At 47.0% G+C, this 21106-nt stretch overlaps 1 protein-coding gene across 1 annotated transcript in view; it reads left to right on the top strand.

The window, feature by feature from the left end:
- Positions 1–6217: 6217 nt before the first annotated feature.
- The window catches only part of ATP2C1 (ATPase, Ca++ transporting, type 2C, member 1), a 123650-nt gene continuing 108761 nt past the window's right edge, over positions 6218–21106 (top strand). The window contains exon 1 of the mRNA XM_006883320.1: positions 6218–6325. Within this exon, the coding sequence (XP_006883382.1) occupies positions 6218–6325 (108 nt within the window). The remainder of the gene's footprint in view (positions 6326–21106) is intronic.

The following is a 21106-nucleotide window of genomic DNA, read 5'->3' as shown; positions in this document are numbered from 1 at the left end:
GCTTTCATTACATCTACTACAACACTTGAAAGAAGCAAGTTGCAAAACCTCTCTTTCATTATCATGTTCTGCTGCCAGTTTCCTGGCATTTGTTTAACCACCTCCATCAGTTGATGAACTACCAATTGAAGTGTTTGGACAAAGAGATGCAGCCCTACACATGCTCATCTATACCAAAAAATCAGATGCCTGGCTGATCGGCTGCAAGAGATTCCTATTTGTTCCCATTTCACAGAGAAAAGGTGATCTGAAGGAGTATGGAAAAGAATGAAAAATATCACTCATATCACATGCAAAGAAGAAGGTTATGAAAAATGACTGGAACGGTATATCCACAAGGAACTTCCAGAAACTCAAGTTGGATTCAAGGGAGACTATGAAACAAGAGTGTCTGCTGTCAAACAGATCTTCGCTGAGAGCAGAGAACACCTGGGAAATGCTGACTTGCACCTTATTGACTACGCAAAGGCATTTGACTGTGTGGATCAGAAGAAACTGACGAACATTGAGAAAAAAAAGAGATCTCAGAACACTTAGTTGTGTTCATGCAAAATATATACCAAGAAGTAGTTGTCACACAGAACAAAAGAGCACTGTTGTTGTTGTTGTTGTTGTTTACCATCAAGTCACCTGCGACTCATAGCGACCCTGTGTACAATATCCCTAAACCCTGCTATATCTCGTGCCAATCTTATTGTCTACAACACACCCCCTCCCATTACCCCAGTCACTGAATCAGTCCATCTCATAGAGGGTCTCCCTCTCTTTCTCTGTCCCTCCACCCTCCGAAGCATGATGTCCCTCTCCAAGGACTGGTCCCTCCTTACAACATGTCCAAAGTATGTCAGACAACGCCTCAGAATCCTTGTCTCCAAGGAGCAGCCTGGTTTCACCCTCTGCAGGTGGAACTTGCTTGTTCTTCTAGCAGTCCATGGTATATTCAATACTCTTCTCCAACACCACAGCTCAGAGGCATCAATTCTCTTTCCATCATCCCTAGTCATTGTCCAGCTCTCTGACACATAGTAAGTGATTACAAAGACCATGGCCTATATCAGTTGCACCTTAGTTTCCAGAGTGACATCATTGCCCAAAGTACTGCACCAGTACTTTGGAGAGGGCTCTGAAAGCAGACTTTCCCAGTGAAATGTATCTTTTCCTGGCTGCTGGTTCCAAGAATATTGATTGTGGAGCCAAGCAAACTAAAGCTGTGGACAATCTCAATCTCTTCACCATCCATCCTGATGCTGCCAATCAGCCTAGTGGTAAGGAGACACTAGTGTTTGGAACATGGAATGTGAGAACAATGAATGCAGGAAAACTGGATATTGTTAAGGGGAAAATGAAATGCCTAAATATTGATATATTAGGTATTGTCAAGATGAGATGAACCGGCATGGGACATTTTGAGTCAGACAATCATATGATCTACTATGCTGGAGATGAAAAAGTGAGGAAAAATGGGGTTGCTTTCGTAGTTAAAAAAAGTCATTTCTAGATCCATCTTGAAACAAAATGTGGTGAGTGACAGGATAATATCTTTACTCATACAAAGAAGTCCATTGAATTACACTATCATTCAGATATATGCACCAACAACCAGAGCCAAAGAAGAGGAAATTGAAGATTTCTACCAAAACTTTTGCAGTCAGAGATCAATCAAACATGCAATCAAGATACGTTAATAATAATAAGTGACTAGAATGCAAAAGTTGGGGACAGAGAAGAAGGCTCCATAGTTGGAAAACATGGACTTGGTGACAGAAAGGAAGGGAACATGGTTTAAAATCAGGAGGGGATACATCAGGGTTGTACACCCACTCTCTGCACCTAGTCAGTCTGTACTCTAGCAAATCATTAGAGACCCTGGACTCTATGGAGGAGACTGTGGCCTCAGGATTGGAGGAAGACTCATCAACAACCTGTGTTATGCAGAAAATGAAAGAAAGAAAATGAAGAAGATCAATGACTACAGGCTTCAATATGAACGGCTTCTCAAAATCAAGAAAACAAAATTCCCACAAATCTACTAAGAGAAAACATCATGATAGATGGGAAAAGCTTGAAGTTGTTAATGACATCATTTTGTTTATATCTATAATCAATACCCATGGTAAAAATAAAAAGGTGTGTTGTATTGGAGAAATCTGCTGTCAAGGACCTATTGAAAGTGCTGAATGTTAGTTTAAGGACTAAGGCACACCTGATCTAAGCCATGTTTTCATTCGTTATGTATGAATCTGAAAGTTGGATACTAAATAGGGAAGAACTGATGGCTTTGAATTGTGGTGTTGGCAGAGAGAATTGAGATATGATGGACTGACAAATCTTAGAGGAAGTGCAACCAGGGTGCTCCTTTGAGGACAGGATGGAGGAAACGTGGGCGTGTCGTCCGTAAGCATCAGTTCTTGGGAAAATACACTGCGTTGGGAAAGGGAAAGGGTCAGTGGAAGAAAGGAAGACCCTCAAAGAGATGGGTTAACCCAGTAATTGGGACAGTGGTTTGAGCAGAGTGGAAATCACAGGACGGTGCAGGGCAGGGCAAGGGTTCAGTCTCTGGTTCATACAGCTGCTGTGCATTGTTGTTGACTCAATGGCGCTAACCACACCGTTGCCCTTCAAGGGGAAAAAAAAGTGATCTCGCAAATTTTAGGCCCTTTGTGGGGGTGAAAAAAATCCTTGGAAACCAAACAGTACATATAGAATGTCTTTCCCAGTCATGTTTCCGTTGAAGATAGGATGAAACGGAGGAGTGAGCCGTGAGAACAAGAGGTAAACATTCCCTGTCCTTTTTTCAGCTGATGTAGATAAATTGGGCTCCTTTGGTCCTCCCAGAAACACGTTGTAGCCACTGACCAGCACTCAGGTCAGCTGGCTTTCCCCAAGGTGAACCGCGTCATTCACCAGTGGCCATCCAAAACGCCGGCCCTCTGAGCAGAGATTGCTCCGTATACAGGGCGTAGGAGACGAAGACCACCACCCAAACAACAGGTAAACAAGAGCCCTCACTTATATTTGTATTAATTATTGAAAAGACCACTGCAATCTGTCTCAACCAGAAACTGAGATTGCAAGAGTTTTCAAAATGTAGGCAGCAGAAAAGCAAAATCTAAGAATACAGCTCCTTTTCAAACTCATGGGAATAATTTCATAAAGGAATCTTGAAGAGGTAATGAAATTGACAAATACTGTACTTTATATATTTTACAACAATTTTTTTAAAGAACTAAGTATTAAGGTTTTTTCTTGACTGATAACCAAAAGGTTGACACGTTGAAGCCACTAAGCAGAGGCATGGAAGAAAAGCTTGAGAAGCTCTTTTATAAAGATCCGAGCCAAGAAAATCGTGCAGGGCCCATTTCTACTCCATGATACGGGGGATGTCCACAGGTCAGAATCGACTGGACAGAAGTGGGCGTGGTGTTAGGAGGAGTACTCACCTCCTCAGGGAGCTAATGTACTGCAGAAAGTTCTGACTCTCAGCAAGCCCACGGGCACTGCTCCTGAGTCGGCCCCACAACCACCACTGCGTTGAAGCCACTGTGACAATCCCCTTTGAGGGTCTCCCCCTCCTTCGTGGACCCTCTACCCTTCCAAGCATGACGTCCTTTTCCTGACAACATGCCCGCAGCCTGTGAGATGAAGTGGCCCCATGCCTGCCCCTGGGGAGCACCTGACTGCACGCCTTCCGTGACACGCCTGTTTGTTCTTCTGGCAGTCGGTGTCCATGGCCTGTGTCATCGTCTTTGCCAATACCACAATTCAGAGGCAACAATTCTGGTTTGGTCTTCCTTATTTGTGGCCCTATTTTCACATTTGTATGAGGAGACTGAAAAATTCCCGTGGATGAGGCAGCTCCATACTTTTCCTTCCTCAGAGCCGTATCCGAAGGGACAAGGACACCCTCCGAAGTTCACTCCTGGGTGTTGTTTGAGAATCTGCAGTGAACTGACTTGGGCTAAAAGCTCAGCAGTTAGGAGCCGCTGGCCAGAGTCCCTCCTCCTCTGATTTGTAGCTTGGGAGCTTACTACTCCTTTCTAAATGCCTCTCAGCCTTGGCTTCCCTACAGAGTACTGTAAGATTACATAAGATGAGCATAGAAAGAATTCTGCACAGGGCCTGACACAAAAACCCCGAAACAGTTTAGCAGACTTTGTTATCAATTGACTACCCAAAGGAATTATTTTATAACCACCATTTTTATGCTGTATTCAACAGAGTCAGGGTAAAGTTTTCCTATTGCTTTGGGATTGTCCCCCTCTCCCGCCCTGTTTTCATCGCTCTTCACAGCCCAGGGGACAGTTACCCTGAGCAGCCATCTGCAAAGTCCCCTTCTGGCTTGTCCTCTGGGAAAGGCTGTGAAGAGCAGGCTATGACAGGCTGCTGACTGTGTGCACGACACGAGGCCTCTCTGAAGGTTCAGGAATTCGAAGAGGGCCGCCTATGGATTCCTGATGCTTCACCTCTGTCCCCAGGGCCACCCCTGTGTGCAAAGCCTCTAGTTAATCCAGGCATGAGGATTGCACGCGCCTTGTTTGCTGGGCTGGGAGCCAGCAGCGAGCTCTGCCCTTAGCCTCTGGCTCCTCTTCTCTTGTCCTCATTAGAGTCCGATGTCTGGAGGATGAACAGGGCTTCTGAGAGCAGGAGGGTGCCCATCGGAGGCGACAGGAGGGCGGGCCTCCCTGAGCTGGCTGCAACAACATCATGGAAATGGTTCCTGGAATTGCTCGCCTGACCCTGGTGACTCTGGAAGATCACCTTGCTAGTGGGCAGGCTGCCAGTCGACCAGATGGCCCTGGCTGCTGGCAGCTCAGCGTTAGGGCTCAGCCAGTGTGTTCCCTGAAGGCAGTGTCCCAGTGGGACCGCCAGGGCAGCTGCCCGGGCACAGCTCAGCTGCAGCCACACGTCTCCAGCTCTGCCCACCGTGGCTCCCCACAAGTGTGGCGCTTACTCCCGGGAGGCAAGGACCCACAGTCTCTCTCTGTCCAGAGCAAGTCTCTGGGCCTCCTGATCTTGGGCTCCCCAGCAAGCCTCGTCATGATGTGACACCTCTGCAAAGATCACCATTTATTTCCATCAAATGAACAGACCCCACAAAATTTAAAGGAACAAAGACAGCAAAGGCCCTTTGGGCACTTGATCCAGAAACACTGCGACCGCTGGGGTGTTAGGGAAATACTGGACTTTCAACTTGTGTGACTTCATGTCCTCAAGGATGACAGAGGGAACTTTGGTGGTTTAGTTAGCATCAACCCAGGGCAGGTGGTTTGAATCCATCAGCTGCTTCAGGGGAGAAAGACACGGAAGTCTCTTGCTCTGCAATTTACAGCCTCCAGGAACCCAGCTGTGAGTTGGTTCCAGTGACAGACCTCTTATTGTATTTGGCTTTGTTTTTTTTAAACATGAGCCCTTTTTTATAAAAAAAAAAATCTAGAAAGTAAATATCTAGCATTTCCTCCTCCCTGTGCGGGCATAGAATCTGAACATACTGTTCCTGGACTCGGCCTGGGTATTTGAGATAAGCGTTCAAGGAGAGAAACCTTTTAACTCAGAACAGAATCTGTCTGCAGCTATTGTTCAATTAAAGTACAGAGTCTGGTCATGGGGCACTTTGCACGATGCATCGCAGGGTAAGCCAAGCCTTCCCGGGCTGACACTGAACTCCTCCAGAGCAAGCAGGGTAATTTGTTCATTTCCTTACAAGTCTCCTGAAATGGTTCTCAAGCGTGAACGGGCTCGGCACTGAGGAGCCGAGATGCCGTTGCGTTCTGCCTGCGTCTGCTCGGCTGAGAGGCATTCCAAGAGGAAGCTGGAAGAGCCAGCGGCTGCGCCCTGGTCAGGAGCCAGCGAGGTCGCCAGGGAGCCTGGACGAACCCTCGTGAGAGCCCGTGGGAGGCCACGGCCGCAGCCAGCTAATATTAACACAGCCTGCAACCCAAGCTGCCGCTAGAAATAGGACAGGCAGGGCTAGGCGCCCTCGTGGTGCGGCCGGCCCCTCAAGTCCTCCCCGCGCTGTCCTGGGGCATGGCTCTGCCAGGACCCTCCTAGCCCTGCTCCTACTGGCTGGCTTCATCAGAGGCTCTACCCCAAAGAGGAAGCAGCCTGGGAGGGGACAGATCCGCTGCCTGCAGGCGAGTGGCTGAGCTCCCGGAGCTGTGACTTTCTGAGTTCCCATCAGTGGCCGCTGACCGGGAGAGACCCTCTGGCCCGCCTCACTATGGATAATCTGCTGCCTCAGTCCAGATGCGCTTATTTCAAGAAATCCCCTCTCCATGCCATCTGGAGGTACCTCTGGCCGCTGAGGAGCCGCCGGGCGGAGGAGCAGGTACCCTTTGGTGCATGCCGTCCGTGGAGGTGGGGGGGCTTGCTCCTGGGTGTTGGTCTTTGGCTGCTTTGCGATTCAGAGTCTGACAATCCATGTTAGGCGCTCAGACGCGGCTCACTGCTGTGTAGACTTGGCATTGTGCAGAGCTAGCGGGCAGTGGGGGTCTCTTTGAACTTGGAACATTCAGCTCTTGAGGTTAAGAGAGTTTAGCAAGGACACAGTCCTTCTCTTTCCGCTGAGAACCTCTGTCAGAGTGAAATTGGAGACCCCTTGCTTACCTTGTGCTTCACATACAGATTTGGAAATGAATGTGACAAAGAAAAACGTGAAGCCTTAGAAGTGCAGTTGTCCTCTTGCGTGCGTGATCGGTTATGCTGGAATCTAGGGCTTGTGGGACTTTCTGTGACCCCAACGGGTAACAAGCCTTAAGATCACTAGTGAGCTGGGAGGATCCTTCAGAAGTTCAAAGTCATGTTGGTTTTGGGTGGAGGGTGGAGCATGGTAGGCTGCTATCTTTTCAGTCAGTCAGAAGGGTTTCTAGTCTCAGGCTTTGTCCTAGGGGAAACAAGCTTTTAGAAAACGAATAATATGATGTGTTCTCTTTTGAAATCATGCATCCATCTTGCTGCTTGAGGTTTATGTCATCCCATCCCTTCTAATCCGTGGGAATGATATTTCTAAAAATAGCGCTTATGAAGTATACACGTTTGTTATCAGGCACAACAGTATCAGGTTCTTTGAAATGGGGAGTTCACTTGGGAAGCAGCGAGGCAGTGCTATGGGGACATGGAAAGGGGAAAGACACAGTCACAAACGGCTTGTGTCCAGTGCTTGCACCCTCAACAGCCAGGCAGCACATGAGCTTCTCAGGGTGGTCCTGTGTGTATATGCACCTTTGTGACTGGAGAGAAAGAGAGAGCGCCGGGCGGTGCAGAGGCCACAGCACTCAGCTGCTGCCCAGAGGTCTTGGTTCAAACCCACCTGCCAGTCAGGGAAAGCCGTGGCAGCCTCTTCCACAGGAACGTCCTGCATCCTGCAGAGTCCCTGGGGGCTGGACGTCCACTCAGGGCAGTGTGTCTGCGCTGCTATTTTTGGCAATAGGAGATGCAGCCCACTTAATAAAACACTTCCAGGAAATGGAAACAGAGGTCAGCAGACAGGGGAGGAAAATCCTCTCATGACAGATTTCCCCCAAAAAGTAGATGCGGGATTTGGAAAATGGAAGTCATTCCTCTTGTTTGAGAGGGAACTGGTTTTATAGCGACTTTAATCATCTCCCAAGAAGTGGCAATTCAGACTGCTCACTCAGAGAGGCTTGCTGGTCCAGTGCGTCTCATACTAAGCAAGATGTCAGCATGGGAGAAAACGTGCTTGCTTCTCAGCAGCATCTTCAGGCCCTACTCGTCATGGTGAGGGGAGGATGAGCGGGGTAAGGAGGGAAACTCATTGCCATGGAGTCGGAACCAGCCCATCGCTCATCCCCGAGTGTGGTTTCACATCACACAGGAGGAGACGCCCAGCTTTCTCTCAAGGGGAAACTAGTGGATTGGAACTGCCTGACTTTGGGTGGGCAACACAACTCCTTCCCCACCAGACCACCAGAGCTGCCTTCAGGAGAGAAGCGGTGATGACGGAATGAGGCCAGAACTGTGGGATATGGATTGAGTGGTTTCTTATCCTCTTTTGCTCCATATTTTAAGGTTGTCTGAGATGCAGCCCTGGTGTGTGTGTGTTGTTGGTTGAGCTGATCCTGGCTCTCTGGGACCCCATGAGCCACAGAGGGTTTTCTCGGGCATAACGTTTCCAGAAGGGTACTGCCAGCCAGGCCTTTTCTTCTGCAGGACTGCTGGGTGGATCTGAACTGCCTGTCTTCGGGTTGAAAACCAACTGATAGTGCCACATCAGAATAAAAAATCCAACCAATTGCCACCACACTGATTATAGCACGTAGTGGTCCTGTGGCAGAGAATGAAGCTGTCCCAATGGCCTTCAAGGCTGTGGCCTTCTCTGAAGCAAAATGCCACATCCTTCTCTGAAGGGGTGACCAGTGACTTTAAACCATGAACCTTTCAGTGACTAGTCGAGTGCTTCAACCACTGCTCCACCAGGGCCCACCTGTACCACTGAACGGCTGTACAGAGGGGTTTTGAAGGGTGACCAAAAACCATTCCATGAGAATACTGGAATGAAACGCAGACATGCCTGACTTGGACTCAGTGCCTGGTCCCCTCCTCCATTTGTACCACGTGGGCTGACTTAGGAACAGCTAAGAGCATTAACTTGAGTTCTTTCCTGTATGAGTGAACCAGGAAACAAAGAGAAATCAAATATTTGATGTCTTTCTAAAAGCAATGACAGCTCTGCAGACATAAAGTGTCACAGATTTAGAGGAACGAGGTCAGAGCCAGGCAGGATGTTGGGCCGTGGAAAGCTCTGAAGGAGGGCATTCCATTAACGACTCTTGTCCATGGCCCGTGTATTCATTGTCTCTAATCCTTACAGTCCTGGAAGCCCACTTTCCTTAAAATCAAAGAAGTGAGACAGGGTTCTCACCGAGTTTATCCAAGACTGCCCAGCGAGTCAGGGCAAAGGCCAGGCTTGAACATTTGTCTGCCTCATTGTGAGTTTTCTCCACTTCCCTGTGCTGATCCCTGAAAAGTCTTGTGAGAGCAGAGTATCAGACTGCTGGGTTTTGTCCTGTCTGAAAGCTTTTCAGAATGTTTGGTATTCTGTTGCCATCGTCAGGATTTCTGTTCTATGTTTAGCTTTCTCTGGTATTTTCCTATATATTTATATTATTTACCTTTTATACTTCTTTGTTTAAAATCCATACTGAGTTACTGTGAGTATATGTCACATACTTTGGGCAGGTCATTGGGAGAGATCAGTTCTTGGACAAAGACACCATGCTGTGAAAGGTAGATCGTCAGCAAGCGAGGGACAGACGGCGGTCACTGAGAAGGGCCGTCACGCTGCCCACCGGTGGGATTGAGCGTGGCAGAGACGCCGGCTCAGGGCAGCGTCCAGGTCTGTTGCTCACAGGGTTGCTGTGACGTGTCGTTGACTCAGTGGCACCTAACAAGTGAAAGAAAGCATCATCATCTGCCATACATAGAAGAATGAGTGTCATAAAAGCAGAAGAATAGTAAACGTTAGCTATGTGCTATTACCTGGGAAACACGAGCTGGAAGCCTGAGCTCTGCTTGTTGAGAACGGTGAACTGTGGGAGAGACGTAAACGCATCCTACTCTCCAACAGAAAATCTCCTGGGAAGGAGAGTGGGGAGTGAGTTTCCCACCGAGAAGTTTGCTGTTAGTTATATAGCCTGTGTCACTCTCCTCTCAGTTCATCTTCCTGTTGCTGTGCTGAGTTGGAACTGACTCATAACTGACCCTACAGTAGGGTTCCCGGGGCTGTAAATCCCACGTCCATTTGTGCTTTATTGACTATGCAAAGGCATTTGACTGTGTGGCTCATAACAAGCTGTGAATGTGCTCCTGCAAAACCTACACCTGGACCAGGACTCGGCTGTGCACACAGAGCAAGTAGCACCAGTTGGTTTAAAATAAAGAAGGGAGAGCATCAGGGCTGTATTTCCTCTCCCTGCCTATTCAGTCTGTATGCTGAGCAAATACTTCAAGAAGCTGGACTCTATGAAGAGGAATCAGGATCGGAGGGAGACTCATCAATAACCTGTATTACGCAGATGACACAACCTTGCTTGCTGGAAGTGAGGATGACATGAAACACTTGTTGCAGGAGATCAAAGAACACAGCCTTCAATATGGATTGCATCTCAATGTCAAAAAAACAGAGATTTTTTTTCTTTTTTTAACCACTGGATCACTAGGCAACATCATGATAGATGGAGAAAAGATGGAAACTGTCAACAACTACATCTTACTTGGATCCACAATTAACATCCTTTCTATGAGCAGTCAGGAAATCAGGAGGAGTATTACACTGGGAAAATCTACATTTAGGGACTTATCCAAATTATGAGGAGTAATAATGTCAGTTTGAGGACTAAGGTGTATCTGATTCAGGCTATGGTCTTTCTGATCACTTGCTGTGCATCTGAGAGCAGGACAATGAATAGGGCTGACAGAAGAAGAATTGATGCCTTTGAGCTGTGGTGCTGGAGAAGAGCACTGAACATCCCATCGACGGCCAAGAGAATAAATAAATATGTCTTGAAGAAAATGCAGCCAGAGGGCTCTTTGGAGACAAAGATGGTGTAGAATGGTACACTGAAAGAAAGTGCCCTGATAGAAACGCGCAGACTATCTTGGTAGAGAAGAGGGCGGAGAAAGCAAGAACTCAGCTCGGAACTCACAGCCATTCATGGAGCTGTGGATGATTGTCAAGTCTCTTCCTCTGCTCTCCCAGGGCCTCCCACACATCTCTCCAGACTCAGGCGGAATGGCTTGGGGAGTAAACTGACTCCCATCTTGCTGGAGGTTTGCTGAGGTGTGGCTGTATTATGCATGAAGGGCTTTTTGTGTATTAGAGGTGTGTGTAAGAGGATGATTCCAGCAGGAACACTGGGACTGAACATGGACTAGGTGGGGTGTAGGGGGTGGTCCTCCTCTCACGTTACAGCCATCCACAACTCATCAGCAACTCCGAGGACTGAGCCAAGCTCTTGCTCTTGCTCCTTCCTCCTTTTCCAGGATACACTGTGTCTGTTTCCATCAGGCACCTTCTACATTGCATGTGGTAGATTGCTTATGTGTCAACGCAGTTGCACACACACATGTACACACAAGTGTTGGTGGGCACCTTGTTCTATCTTCCCTAGGGAAGAGTCTGGTACAAGGCAGACCAGAAGGAACACACGCACCAGGCATTGTCCACAGGAGACACCTTCTGTGGCCTCTGTCCATCTCCCCACTGGCCCTTGAAGGTCTCCCCACGCTCTCTCCTGGCCTAAGTCATGGTCACTGCTATACAGGCCTTATCAGCAAACCCTTCCTGCCCTAAAACAGCTCCTCAGCGGTCTTCTCCTTTGCACTTGGTGTCATATGGACATGAAGGTTTGACATGATCTTTGGATGCTGTTAGCTCCACTTTGACACACTGGCCAGGGGTCAGGAGGCTCGTCATCAGCTGGGAGACAAGTGCCTCATTCTCCATTCCACTAAGATAAACTTTAACGCTTAAACCAAAGATGTTCCTGGAAACCTTCTTAAAACCAAACGATAGTTTAGCTGACATAGTAAAAAATGCTCGCCTTGACCTCTGTGTTCTTTGCATGGGATCTAATTGACAACAGCGACTTAAGATCTGGAAGAGGAGGCTTAGGACAAAGCGAGTTTATGCAAATGGAGGATGACAATTCAGAGGGGAGCATTAGTGGCCTAGTGGCAAGAAGCTGCACTGCAATACCAGATGGATGTGGTTCGAGTCCACCAAATGCTCTTCTGGAGAAGGAGGGGCATATCTCCTCCTGTAACAGTGAGATCCAATTTGACGGTACACACACACAAATAATAAAAAAGAAAAAAAGGAGAAAAAAAAAGAAAAGCAACTCAGAAAAGAGGGGGCAAATGGGTACACCACTCACAGAAGGCAATCTGTGCTCCCAAGCACACCCGTAGACTCTTCCATGCATATTCTCATCAACAATAACAAAAGAAGATGAGAAACAAAACCAAAATATCTTCTGTTTTCTCAGTCCCTTGTCTCAGGCATTCCATACATGTCACATCACGAAGCAGGGAGTTCTGTGGCCCTGTGGTGAGGAGCCCCAAGGAGGAAGATGGACAGTTTCCCTCCATTTACAGCCGCTGAATGCCTGCTGGAGGCTCAGCTATGCATCTGTTTTGACCCCATAGCCATTAGTGAACAAGTGGAATGTCTAAACAGGTAGGAAATCTTGAAATGAAAAGGCTGAAGATTGGGAAAATGTAACAATGAGACACTGTGAGTCAGCGTTATTTGAATGGTGTCGTGATAAGGGGCAGGACATCCTGACTGTAAATGAGCTCCATGGTGGTGTGGGGCGGTCTGCTGAACATGGCATGAGGGTGCAGTTTTCAGTCTTTTCCCTTTGACCTGAGGGGAAAGGTCAGCCTGTGAGTTGGGTGTGTGTATTTGAGTTTGTGGGCAATGGGCAGGGATTCAATAATGTCTTCGAGAAGAGTCCTGGAGACGTAACAGTCAGCTCCATGGCTAAGTCCCCACGTGGGACTCTGAGTGGGGAAGGGAGAATCTGCTCTACCTCTAGGCTGACTGCAGCCCGGCCCCAGGGGCACCTGCAGGAATCAAAGTGCCTTGTGAACACCCATGAGTGCTGCTCTCAAGGACCAGCCTTCTTGCTGCAGACATTCAACAGGTGCCAGCATTGAGCGCAGTGACTGTGTGGGACCTTTCTCTGCGTCCGTTCTCACAGCTTCAAGCACCACCTGTGTGCTGACAGCTTCCTCACATTCACCCTCACCTCAACCTCCCTCTGCACACAACCTCATACTGCTGATTACCTGCTTGGCAGGTAATCCCATTTGAATGTCTTGCAGACTGAAGGTGTCCAAAAAGAACCCACAAGTCTCAGCAAACTTGTTGTTAGGTGCTGTCAAGTCCATTAAAACTCAGTGACCGTAGGAACAACAGATTTCTGCCCTATTTTTCTCCTTCCTCAGTATCTCTGATATTCTCAAGCCCATTGTTACAGTCACTGTGTCAGTCCATATTGTTGAGAGTTGGGATGTCAGAAACCTTAAAATTAGCTTTTGTAGTCATTGCATTCTCCCTCTTTGGGAGATATGGTCTCCAGCTACCTTAACTGCAGACACATGATCTTGCAAATCATCAACAGCTGTGGGACCAATATAAGAGCGCTTTTCACACTGTATAAAAAGGTATTATGTTGGTAGAGAGATTGTGGCACTTTTGTGAAGAGACTGTGGCAAGGTGTAAGCAGAGGAACCTTGGCCACTGTTAAAGGTTTTGCGTACTGGATGATTGAAGGAAAACCAGCAACCTATGCTCACCTTTCTCCTCCTCTCCTGTCTTTCTCAATCCTCTAGTACACTTGACCAATTCTACTTTTAAGAATAGTTATGGATCTTCTATCTTTACTTGACTAAAATTGCTATATTGTCTTCTCTCACTTGGGCTATTGCAATAGCATTAGGTCCTCGGAGAAAGACATCCTTGAGGGAAATGGGGAGGGTCAGAGAGAGAGAGGAAGACCCTCAACAGGACGGAATGATACAGTGGTTGTAAAAATGGGCTGGAGCACTTCAGAGACAGGGAGGATGGTGCAGGATGTTCACGGGTGGCTGTGAGCTGTTCTTGATTCTACAGCATGTAACAACAGCAACTCTTCAGAGCAGCCAGAACTTTCTTCTTTAAAGGAAAATTGTATTTCCTTTTAATGCAATGAACATGACTGTTTTCATTTGTTTCCTTTCAATGCAATGAACATGACTGTTTTCATTATCCCCAGTGTCAAGCATAAATCTGGCATAAGTTGTGTTGTGAGGTGTCACTGGATCTATTCTGACTCATTGCAATCCCACAGATCACAGAACGAATCTCTGCTGCCTGGCTCTGGGTCATCCTACCTCCTATGTTTGGGTCTGTTATTGTAATCTTCTTGAGTCTTTCTGATCCCTCCTTTTATGATGATCAAAGTATAGGAGCAAAGTTTCCCCAACATCACTTCTAAGGAACACTTTGGTTGGACTTCTCCCAAGACACACTTGTTCATTCTTTTGACAACCTATAATATATTCAACATTATTTGCTGACACTATGATTCAAGGCATCAATCTTTTTCGGTCTCCCTAAGTCATTGTCCAGCTTTCATATACATATGAAGCAATTGAAAGTTAGAAGGTGGCTTTGGGGCGAGCTCTGGTGGCCTAGTGGCAAGAAGCTGCAACTACAGTCTCAGAGGTGCACGGTTCAAATCCACCAGATGCTCTGCTGGAGAAGGAGGAACAATCTCCTCCTGTACCAGTCAGATCTGATTTGACGGTACACACAAAAAATAATGAAATAAAATAAAATTAAAAAAAAAGAAGGTGGCTTTGGGCCAGGTGCACCTTAATCCTTAAGCTGGAATTCTTAGCCTTTAGGTCTTTGATAGTAGATTTGCTCAACATTATACATCTTTTGATTTCTTGACTACCGCTTCCATGATCTCATTTATAAAATGAAATCCTTGTGTAAAAATAGTATGAGTCACACATGAACCCGCACTGACTGCAAGAGAAAACAGCACATTGATAACACCCACACAGAAAATCCGTTTCCATGAGGTCAGACGTACCCCTCTGTGAACCCCCAAACTACTTCTACCAGTTGTAATACCAGTTGATGCCCCAGAGCTCTCTCTGCTCTGCTTCTGGACCTTCTAATCCATTGGAATGCTGCACAGAACCCTGAGAACCATTCTACTATGAGTTTTATTAGTGGCATTAACAGGTTAGCACTCAGATTGGAAGGAGGATGCTTTCATTCAGTCAGGATAATTTCTCAAATGTGCTCCAGGTTCTCTGGACTTTAGTCTTGAGACTTTAAGTCAGTGTCCGAAAGCTCTCTGAGTCTTGCCAATTATGGTGTCTTCCCTGCCCCTGCCCCCAGCCCTCAGTCCTCTAGCAAGGCTGGGGGAAGGGGCCTGGCTCTGGCTCTGTGGGGTGGCATCCCAGCTCAGCTCTGTCTCACATTGGTCTCTGGTTCTCTGCTGCTCCTACTCTCGTCTACGCCCTACTCTGACTGATGCAGGTATTGCTCAGGAAGTGAAAGACACAAACTGAGGTTTCTTTCCCCTCTTTCTTGCTATCAGGAAGATTCCCAACTTCTGCCTCTAAACCTGCTTGAGTTAAGCTTGCAGGATGGCAAGGTTGACCAATCCCATCATTAAGCAGTTCACACTAAGCTTTGTTTACATGTTCCCACTGAGCCACAGGGCAAACGCCAAGAGAAAGCAGGTTGAACACCACACATACTCCACCACAGCCAGGCAACATCAATTTTTTCTCCTTTTATTGTGATGTTGTTTATTGTTCCAATTATTGGGATTTTTTTAAATTTCTATAAAGAGAGTTGTAAGAGAGCTGTGGCAGGTGGGAGCTCAGAGCCTAAGCTGGTTGGAGGCTTCTCTCTCTGTGCTCATCTCTCTCTCTCCTTTCCTCTAATGTAAGATAAAAGGTGATGCAGCCACACACCAGGAAACTCCCCTGACGTCACAGCTGTGAACTGAGTAACTCTGTTAACATCCTATTCTAACCCCCTTACGATTCAGTGGTTGATCACATCACATCACATAACTACCACATTATGTTGTTACATACCTGTCAAGCTGCAGAGTGTCTCCGTCCAGCTAAGATGACACATGTTACCTTAACAAGAAAAAGGTAAACAACCCAGTCACAACCTGAGCACAGAATAGGCACTTCACCAAAAAAGACATTCAGATGGTAAACAAACACATGAAAAAATATTCTAAATCCCTAGTTCTAAAAGAGAAGCAAATAAAAACAACTATGAGACATCAACTTACCCTAGGAAAAACAGCAAAGTTCAACAGGGCAGCAAACAACAAATGCTGGAGAGGTTTTGGAGAGATTGGAACTTTTATTCACTGCTTGTGGAAATATAAAATTGTACAGCCACCACAGAAGGTGGTCTGGCACTTTTTCAAAAAGTTGGAAATAGAAACAACATTTAACCCAGAAATTCCATTACTGGGAATATACCCTAAGGAAACCAGAACTGCCACCCAAGCAGATACATGCACACCCACGTTTACTGCTGTGTTATTCACAACAGCAAAGAGATCAAAGCAAGCCAAGTGTCCATCAACAAACGAATGGATAGAAAAACTATTGCATATTCACACAATGGAATATTAAGCAGCATCAAAAAACAAGGAACTCATAAAACATTATACAACTGGTGGAGGACATTATGCTGAGTGAAATATCTCAGTCACAAAAGGACAAATAGTGCATAATACTGCTGTTATAAAAATAGGTCGGACGTGGTGGAAGGTTTGGAGATAGAATGGGAAAAGAGTGGAGAGATGATGAACACTGATGATAACAGATAAGGAGAAGAATTGTCCAAAAGGAATATACAACAATGTGTTATATGTATGACAATAATCTGGAACAAGGGGTGCATTTCAGGGTGGGAAGGGGGAGGAGAGGGGAAGGAAATGTTCAACAATGAAAACAATTTTACATAGAAAAAAGATGACATATTTTGGGGGTGACACAATTCAATCTATGTCAATTGAATTGTTAAATATTTTGTTTTAAGCTTCAGATTCTTCGCTTTTGATTTTAATCATTTTACCTACCAGTTCTTAGTAAAAATTGAAAAATTACAACTGTTGAAATTTGTAATACTGCATGAGTTTTAGTTTGCTGATGGAGGGTCTGCCTTCTCTAGGCAAAAGGTATGCATTGCACCACAGCTCAGTCTGTGAGAAATAGGAGTTCTTAGCTCCTTAAAGTGAGTTGGGCATATCTTGGGGATATAGTAAAGGTCGTGCTCTGGTGGCTTCGTCTGCAGGAGGCCCACGGGCCTCACCTTGTGGTGTTTGAACCCACCAGCAGCTCCTCTGGAGACAGAAGGGCAAACTCTTCCTGTGTAATTTACAATCCATCCAGCTCGTTAGCATTGACTTTGAGTGTGCTGAGGTTTCTTTTTAAGAAAAGTGTCTGGCGAGCTCTGGTGGCCTAGTGGCAAGAAGCTGCACTGCCATCCAAGAGGTGCACGGTTTGATTCCACCAGATGCTCTGCTGGAGAAGGAGGAACAATCTCCTCCTGTACCAGTCAGATCTAATTTGATGGTACACACAAAAAAATAATAAAATAAAATAAAAAGAAAAGAAAAGTGTCTATTTGTAAAAGATAAATTTCAGTCCTTTAGAAGCAGTAGGAGATGATTTATTTCTGTAGAATTTGAGCTAGAGGGCAGGGGTTAAAAAAAGAAGGCATACATTTTACACCACTCTGTTGTCATGTAGTGCCAAGTGGAAAAGAATGCATAGCTGACCCTCCAGCAGGTTTTCAGAGGCAATAAAAGGAGAAGATTGTCTGTATCTCCCCCACAGAGCAGCTGTGGATTCGAACCCATTACCTTTGTGTTGGTGGCACCCCAACATCCCTTCTTACCCCCACTGAAGCAATGAAACAAACATAACCTTAATACAAAACCTAAGCAAAGACATTACAAAAAAAATATAGACAAATACCTTGTGTGAACACAGACGCAGAATTCCTTAACAAAATCCTGGCTCCCACTTCCCTGCTCGTGCGTGGCCGGGGCCCTGTCCCAGGATGCCCTCTCTCGCCTTCTCTGTTGTTTCTGTTGTTAGAGGCCATCCAGTCGACTGTGACTCCCTAGGACCTAGGAACAATGCACCTGAACTTGCCCTGCCCATCTCCATTCTCAGTCTTTGCAATGCCCAGGCCCACTGTCGCAGTCACCGTGCCAGACCGTCTTATTGATGGCCTCTCTCTGTATCGGATCCTCCACCTCTCCCTCTCTCTCCCTCCTCCAAGGATGGGCCCCTCCTGACCACTTGTCCACAGTGTGGGACACTGACTTTCACAATCCTGGCTTCCTTCCCTAGTTAAAGTCAAATGTCCATTCTGATCTTGCTTCACTATTCACTTTCTGATTTTGCCCTCTCGGTCCAATTTCTCCTCGTATGCTTGGAAGACGTCTTATACGTCTGTTGTGTTATGTCCATTTGTAGGGTTCCCAGTGATTGCTACCGCGAGCTCTGTGCCTTTGGGTTGCCAACGCAACTCACCTGATAGGCCCCCAGAGCTCCCCAGAAGACTTGCAGACTGATCTGTAGAGGACAGAAGGGGGGACACCTGGAAGAGGTTCTAGAGAGAAAAAGAAGGGGGGGCTAATGGGAAGAGCTTCCAGGAGAGGCATTGATACAATAACAGGGTTGTGTTTATTAAAAGTGGCCACTAAGGAAATGGACCACCTTTTGCAGAGGGCACGTGTGGGCCTCTCCTCAGGGGACAGCACATCCGGCATAAAAGATGGGATGATTCCCACATCACAGATGAGCAGAGAGCATGTTCAGGGTCTGGCAGCCCTGGGATGTCTGTAGTAGGCAACAGAGCGAGATGGACAGGCAGACCCCCAAAGAACGAAGGGCAGGTGCAGGTTAAGATCATCTGCTTCCAGCGGTTGTTGGAAACACCTCTCACCAAGCTTGTGCTCTGGAGCCCAGCTCCAAAGAAGCATCAAATGTCTTTGGAAATTCAGGCACCACAGAAGCCTCTGGTAAGGAAAGGCGGACTGCTCCAGAAGGTAGATGCCTCAGGAGCAGATCTAAGGCTCCGGGGCCTGGTCAGGAGCTGAGCTTAGGCTCCGGGGCCCGGTCAGGAGCAGACCTTAGGCTCCGGGGCCCGGTCAGGAGCAGACCTTAGGCTCCGGGGCCCGGTCAGGGGCAGAGCTTAGGCGCCGGGCCCGGTCAGGAGCAGACCTTAGACACTGGGGCCCGGTCAGGAGCAGACCTTAGGCTCTGGGGCCCGGTCAGGAGCAGACCTTAGGCACCGGGGCCCGGTCAGCAGCAGACCTTGGGCGCCGGGGCCTGGCTCTCCTGAGTGTGAGGGACCACAGGACTCTCCTGACACCGTCTGATGGGATTTATCAGTCCTTCCAGTGTAAGTGCATTTCTACTGTGCGTTTGCAGTCGCTGAGGGCCAGGTGTGTGGGATGCTCTGACCTCCTCGCTGCCCTTGAGTTTATTGTGACTTGTGGGGACCCTGTGTGACCCTCTGTGTTAGAGCTGCACTGTGTCAAGATGGAGACCTTTCAGAAGCCAATCACCAGCCCTGTCTTCTAAAGCATCTGCGGGGGCGGGGGGGGGATGAACTGCCAACCTGTTGGTTAATAGCCAAGTTATTAACTGCTGGTGCCACCCAAGGGCACCTGTTGGGTTCTTCTTGCCTTTCACTCTTGTCCATGCCGTTAGCGCTGCCAAACTGCTGCTTATGGTGTGTTCTGATGATGTGCCGTCGTTAGTCCCCAGGTCGCCCCCATGCAGCTCAGGAGCCAGGGAGATACTTGGGCTCTTGGGTGACTGCTAACAATTCCTCACCTTCCCACTTGAAATTTCTAACTTCTTGGGTTCTGATGCTTTTGAAACACAGGACTCTATAAATGGAGATGTACTAAAAACTGGTGCTGTCTTCAAAATAAGCACATTTTACTGGGTGCAAAACCTTTTAAAGTAGCTTTTTATGCACATTCGCATTTGATATTTCATGACATGCTTAAGCAGTTCATCTGTGATATTTTATTTGCTAATGTTTGTTCCAGAACAGAAGATTATGTATTTTCTCACTTTGTACAAATAGTTTCAAGTCTTAACAGAAAAATAAATGGACTTCCCACGTATGGTATATATCTCACCCGAGGTTGTCAGATGAGCAAGGGAGAGGCTGGGATTAGGCTTCTCCTGCTCGTGTAAAGGCAGTGTGGTCTTTTCAGCTACTTCTGTGCATGTGGATGTTTGACGCTGGACAAGGATGACAGGAGAATCGTGCCTTTGAACGTGGTGTTGGAGAAGAGTACCGAGTACCCATGGCCTGCCAGAGAGCAAACGCGTCTGTCGTGCAGGAGGTGCAACCAGGGCCCTCCTTGGAGGCGGGCAGGGGGATCTTGGCCACACTTTGGGCATGTTATCACGAGGGACCCGTCCCTGGAAAAAGATACCACGCTGGGAAAGGTAGAAGGTCACTGAAAGTACGCGAGACCCTCAGTGGGAGGGATCGACATGGTGACTTTAACGAGGGGCTCAGGCACAGCAGAGGTCGTGAAGAAGACACAGGACAGCAGAAGGTTCAGATCCGTCCTTCACAGCGGGGCTGCGAGTTGTAGTCAGCTTGATGGCACCTAACAGCAGCACATGAGTAAGACTACACCGAGAAATACACCTTTGACTACACATTCATGAAGAAAACATTTTAATTGTTATTAAATGCTCTCTATGTGCCAGGCAGTTTGTAAGGTGCTTCACATATATTGACTTTTAATCCCGACAAGAAGCTCGCAAACGAGGTGATGTTGTGTTCCTGTTATAGATGAGGGGCCTGACATTTCAAGGGGCAGGTAAGTGAGAGCCAGCCCGTAAGTGACAGCAGGAAGATGTCCCCATTCTGAGTCACCCCAAGGGTGGTGTCCCTTTCTCCTCTGCTTCACGCCATGCTTCATTTTCTCTTTCTTCTTCTTTATTGATTTTAAGGAAGCAGAGTGTGTGAAAAGAAACCCCATTTCATGTACACGTATACACATATATACTTGATAAACAGGGCTCATTGAAGCATTATGCACAGGAAAATATGGTGTAGAATGTGATGTTGATACACAGTGGAGAGAGACTCAGCCATGAGGAAAATGAAGTTCTGATTATGTCTTGATAGAGGTGAATGCTGAAAATACACAGAGTAAAATAAATCACACACAAAAGGACAAATAGGATTTTATTCCACTTATATGAAATGTGTAGACTAGATTGATGCATAAAGACACAGTTAACTTCTGAGAGCTCGGGTTTAGAGAGGAGGGTGGTGGCCGAGTGGGTAGAGAGCTGCACTCTCAGCCCAGAGGTGGTGCCTATCTGGCGGTTTGAATCCACCGATAACTCTGCAAGTGAAAGGTGGGAAATCTCCTCCTGTGTTGGTTTCTGGGGAAGACTCATCAACAAGCTGCTTTATGTGGCTGACACACCTTGCTTGCTGAAAGTGAGGAGAACTTGGAGGAGCACTTACTGAAGAAAAAAAGACTCAAGT

Source organism: Elephantulus edwardii, unplaced genomic scaffold, assembly GCF_000299155.1.
Source record: "Elephantulus edwardii isolate Elephantulus edwardi_28Jun2011 unplaced genomic scaffold, EleEdw1.0 scaffold00027, whole genome shotgun sequence".
Lineage (NCBI taxonomy): Eukaryota > Metazoa > Chordata > Mammalia > Macroscelidea > Macroscelididae > Elephantulus > Elephantulus edwardii.
This window is presented reverse-complemented; position numbering and strand designations above follow the sequence as displayed.